This window comes from Trachypithecus francoisi, unplaced genomic scaffold (genome assembly GCF_009764315.1).
Source record: "Trachypithecus francoisi isolate TF-2019V2 unplaced genomic scaffold, Tfra_2.0 Contig01579, whole genome shotgun sequence".
Taxonomy (NCBI): Eukaryota; Metazoa; Chordata; class Mammalia; order Primates; family Cercopithecidae; genus Trachypithecus; species Trachypithecus francoisi.
In genome coordinates this window covers 17,415,211-17,420,186 of record NW_022681442.1, presented here as the reverse complement: position 1 = coordinate 17,420,186, position 4,976 = coordinate 17,415,211, and the positions used below count along the sequence as shown (strand labels likewise).

At 55.8% G+C, this 4,976-nt stretch overlaps 1 protein-coding gene across 1 annotated transcript; it reads left to right on the top strand.

Moving 5' to 3' along the window:
- Positions 1-1,581: 1,581 nt before the first annotated feature.
- Positions 1,582-4,976, top strand: ADRB1 (adrenoceptor beta 1). The gene has a single exon (XM_033182109.1). It carries the CDS (start codon positions 1,861-1,863, stop codon positions 3,301-3,303), a length of 1,443 nt encoding a protein of 480 aa, XP_033038000.1. The 5' UTR covers positions 1,582-1,860; the 3' UTR covers positions 3,304-4,976.

Here is a 4,976-nt window from a genome sequence, read left to right as displayed (position 1 = left end):
TCTTATTCCAATGCTAGAAGGACCTGTGAGCATTATATAACATTTTCATGCACCCTTACATAAACAATTAGAAGCTGTTTACTTCTCAAGGACTCAATTAAATTATTTATTTATTTATTTATTTTTATTTCAGGCCTGAGCTGAGGACACTACAAGAGCCAAATTAGAGAAGGCGCTTGCGGTCCTGCCATATTGCGTATTCATGGCTTTCCCGTCCCCCCACCCCCAATATAATCCTTTTAAGCCAGGTTAACAACTCACTAATTTCAAAGCGATTCATTTGCCAACTCAAAAAAGCACAGATACAACTTTAAATGCTTTCGGATTTTAATCCTCTGGAGTATTTATATGTTTTCTTGTCTTATCCCTCCAAAACTAATCTCAGAGTTTTGAGAATCTGGGAACTTGGGCAAAGGAGAAAACAAGCACGCAGACCAAGGAATCCGAAATCGCAGTTCATGACGTCAGCATAAACCGACAATACCTTTTTGTTTGTATTGACCCAGCTCAAATTATAAAATCACATGAGTAATAAAACACAAAATACACGTGTTATCACTGAAAAGCCTAAAATGTAACTAAACGCGTTTTTCACCCCTCGCGGTGGTATCATTTACTCTGTATGTCAACGTTTCTGTCTCCCTAAGACTCTCCCTTTATATCGTGAGCACACATTTTTGCATCATGCTCACACATTCATTAGCTAGGACTGAGGAGTGTGTACGATTCCAACGGGCCCTCAGCGTTAGCTGTTAGATGCACAAACCTTCGCTTCCTTTCCACATCTACTGCACTTGAGGTTCAACAGAGGATCCTTGCAAGAACAGCGCCCAGAGAGCACTCTTGACAGATGCGCGCTTGGCTCCAGCAACCCGCTCTGCTGGGAAGTTTCTTCTAACCACTAACACCCACCTCCAGTCCCCCAAGCTGTCACGACGCAGGCTGGCTGGGTCCCGTCTTGACGGGGGAAGGGTTTTACACACATCCTGCTAGGCTGCCCCACATCACAACCAAACTCGCAGGGCAAACTCCTCCAAGCCTGGAGGACAAGCTGTCCCAGGCGCTCCGGCGCTTCCTGAACACCAAGGTCCCCTCCGCGCTCAAGGGAGCTAGCGCTCTGTTACGCAGGGAACCCTGGCACTGCAGGTCGAGGGGATGCGGAGGGAGCGGGGCGCAGCAGGCAGCCCACCGCGGGAGGCAAACGGCGCGCAGGAGGCAAACGAGGCGCAGGAGCGGGTGCGAGAGCGAGTGGGGGCTGAGAGAGGGGGCGGGGCCCCAGGGGGGAGGCGAGCGCGGGAGGGGGCACGGGGGAACAGGGACCTGGAGCCAGCGGGCGCAGGAAGAGGTGCGTCCGCAGGAACCCGCGGGCGCACGGGAGGCACTAGCTCCTTGATCAGCTCGGGACTCTCAGGAGCCGCTCAATTGCCAACGGGAGGGGGGTGCGGGGAGTTGGAGGTTTGGGGGGGCAGACCAGACGGGGGGCGTGCCTTTGCCCGGATTGGCTGCAGGAGCCTGACGCCAGGCCCCGGGGGTTGGCTTGGGGAGTGGGAGCGGGGTGGGGTGGGTGCTGGGTGCCGGAGCTGCGGGCCCGGCGCGCTCAGAAACATGCTGAAGTCCCGGCGGCTCTTCCAGCAGCGGCAGCGGCTCCAGCAGCAGCGGCGGCGGCGGCGGCGGCGGCAGCGACAGCGCTCGGCTCCGGCGGGAAAGGCGCCCGGCGCCCATGCCTCCGGCCCCGCGCCGCGGCTGCCCTGACCCGGCCTCGACCTCCCTCTGCGCACCCCGCCGTCCAGGCTTCTGGGGTGTTCCCCAACCAAGGCCCAGCCCTGCCACACCCCCCGCCTCCGGCCTCCGCAACTCGGCATGGGCGCGGGGGCGCTCGTCCTGGGCGCCTCCGAGCCCGGTAACCTGTCGTCAGCCGCACCGCTCCCCGACGGCGCGGCCACCGCGGCGCGGCTGCTGGTGCCCGCGTCGCCGCCCGCCTCGTTGCTGCCTCCCGCCAGCGAAGGCCCCGAGCCGCTGTCGCAGCAGTGGACGGCGGGCATGGGTCTGCTGATGGCGCTCATCGTGCTGCTCATCGTGGCGGGCAACGTGCTGGTGATCGTGGCCATCGCCAAGACGCCGCGGCTGCAGACGCTCACCAACCTCTTCATCATGTCCCTGGCCAGCGCCGACCTGGTCATGGGGCTGCTGGTGGTGCCGTTCGGGGCCACCATCGTGGTGTGGGGCCGCTGGGAGTACGGCTCCTTCTTCTGCGAGCTGTGGACCTCGGTGGACGTGCTGTGCGTGACGGCCAGCATCGAGACCCTGTGTGTCATCGCCCTGGACCGCTACCTCGCCATCACCTCGCCCTTCCGCTACCAGAGCCTGCTGACGCGCGCGCGGGCGCGGGGCCTCGTGTGCACCGTGTGGGCCATCTCAGCCCTAGTGTCCTTTCTGCCTATCCTCATGCATTGGTGGCGGGCGGAGAGCGACGAGGCGCGCCGCTGCTACAACGACCCCAAGTGCTGCGATTTCGTCACCAACCGGGCCTACGCCATCGCCTCGTCCGTGGTCTCCTTCTACGTGCCCCTGTGCATCATGGCCTTCGTGTACCTGCGGGTGTTCCGCGAGGCCCAGAAGCAGGTGAAGAAGATCGACAGCTGCGAGCGCCGTTTCCTCGGCGGCCCCGCGCGGCCGCCCTCGCCCTCGCCCTCGCCCTCGCCGGTCCCCGCGCCCGCGCCGCCGCCCGGACCCCTGCGCCCCGCCACCGCCGCTGCCACCACCGCCCCGCTGGTCAACGGGCGTGCGGGTAAGCGGCGGCCCTCGCGCCTCGTGGCCCTGCGCGAGCAGAAGGCGCTCAAGACGCTGGGCATCATCATGGGAGTGTTCACGCTCTGTTGGCTGCCCTTCTTCCTGGCCAACGTGGTGAAGGCCTTCCACCGCGAACTGGTGCCCGACCGCCTCTTCGTCTTCTTCAACTGGCTGGGCTACGCCAACTCGGCCTTCAACCCCATCATCTACTGCCGCAGCCCCGACTTCCGCAACGCCTTCCAGCGACTGCTCTGCTGCGCGCGCAGGGCTGCCCGCCGGCGCCACGCGGCCCACGAAGACCGGCCGCGCGCCTTGGGCTGTCTGGCCCGGCCCGGACCCCCGCCGTCGCCCGGGGCCGCCTCGGACGACGACGAAGACGATGTCGTCGGGGCCACGCAGCCCGCGCGCCTGCTGGAGCCCTGGGCCGGCTGCAACGGCGGGGCGGCGGCGGACAGCGACTCGAGCCTGGACGAGCCGTGCCGCCCCGAATTCGCCTCGGAGTCCAAGGTGTAGGGCCCGCCGCGGGGCGAAGACGCCGGGCACCCCGGGAGGAGGACAGCCCGGGCGCCCCGGAACGACTTCCCGGGGGAACGAGGAGATCTGTGTTTACTCAAGACCGAAAGCAGGTGAACTCGAAGCCCACAATCCTCGTCTGAATCATCCGAGGCAAACAGAAAAGCCACGGACCATTGCACAAAAAGGAAAGTTTGGGGAGGGATGGGAGAGTGGCTTACTGATGTTGCTTGGTTTTTTTTTTTCTTTCTTTCTTTATTCCTTTTTTTTTTTTTTTTCTGTTTGTGGTCCGGCCTTCTTTTGTGTGTGCGTGTGATGCATCTTTAGATTTTTTTTTTCCCCCACCATGTGGTTTTTGACACTTTCTGCGAGGACCAGAGTGGAAGTTGGGTGGATTAGGGGAAGGAAGAAGCATTAGGAGGGGATTAAAATCGATCAGCGTGGCTCCTATCCCTTTCCCAGGAACAGGAGTAGTCTACCAGCCAGAGGGAGGAGAATGACAGTTTGTCAAGACATATTTTCTTTTGCTTTCCAGATAAATTTCATTTTAATTTCTAAGTAATGAGTTCTGCTGTCATGAAAGCAAAGAGAAAGGATGGAGGCAAAAAAAAAAAATTCACGTTTCAAGAAATGTTAAGCTCTTCTTGGAACAAGCCCCACCTTGCTTTCCTTGTGTAGGGCAAACCCGCCGTCCCCCGCGCGCCTGGGTGGTCAGGCTGAGGGATTTCTACCTCACACTGTGCGTTTGCACAGCAGATAGAAAGACTTGTTTATATTAAACAGCTTATTTATGTATCAATATTAGTTGGAAGGACCAGGCGCAGAGCCTCTCTCTCTGTGACATGTGATTCTGTCAGTTGAAGACAGGACATTAGAGAGAGAGAAACAGTTCAGATTACTGCACATGTGGATAAAAACAAAAACAACAAAAAAGGAGTAGTTCAAAATGCCATTTTTGCACAGTGTTAGGAATTACGAAGTCCACAGGAGATGTTACTTGCACAAAAAGAAATTAAAGATTTTTTAAAGGGGGAGGGGCTGGGCAGATCTTAAAAACTAAAATAAAATTCAAACTCTACTTCTGTTGTCTAGTATGTTATTGAGCTAATGATTTATTGGGGAAAATACCTTTTTATACTCCTTTATCATGGTACTGTAACTGTATCCATATTATAAATATAATTATCTTAAGGATTTTTTTATTTTATTTTTTTTTATGTCCAAGTGCCCACGTGAATTTGCTGGTGAAAGTTAGCACTTGTGTGTAAACTCTACTTCCTCTTGTGTGTTTTACCAAGTATTTATACTCTGGTGCAACTAACTACTGTGTGAGGAATTGGTCCATGTGCAATAAATACCAATGAAGCACAATCAAGATTATGTACTGTGTGTCTGTAAAGGGTCAGTGGTAATGAAAAAGATAGCTTGTTTTGTTCAAAATATAGACTGGATTTCCCATAGAGCTCTTTTAATAGGCTTTCATGAATCAATAACATAGCAAAATGCCTCCAGACCTAAATAAGGTGTTTACCTACTGAGAGCTGCAGATTTGCCCTAAATTTTCACAGCCGGATTCAAGGTATTCTAGACTACTTGTAGGCACTTTCAAGATCCCATCTGCTGCACTTGACTTAAGAAGTGACATTTGGGATTGCGTATCTCCTAAAAAAAAA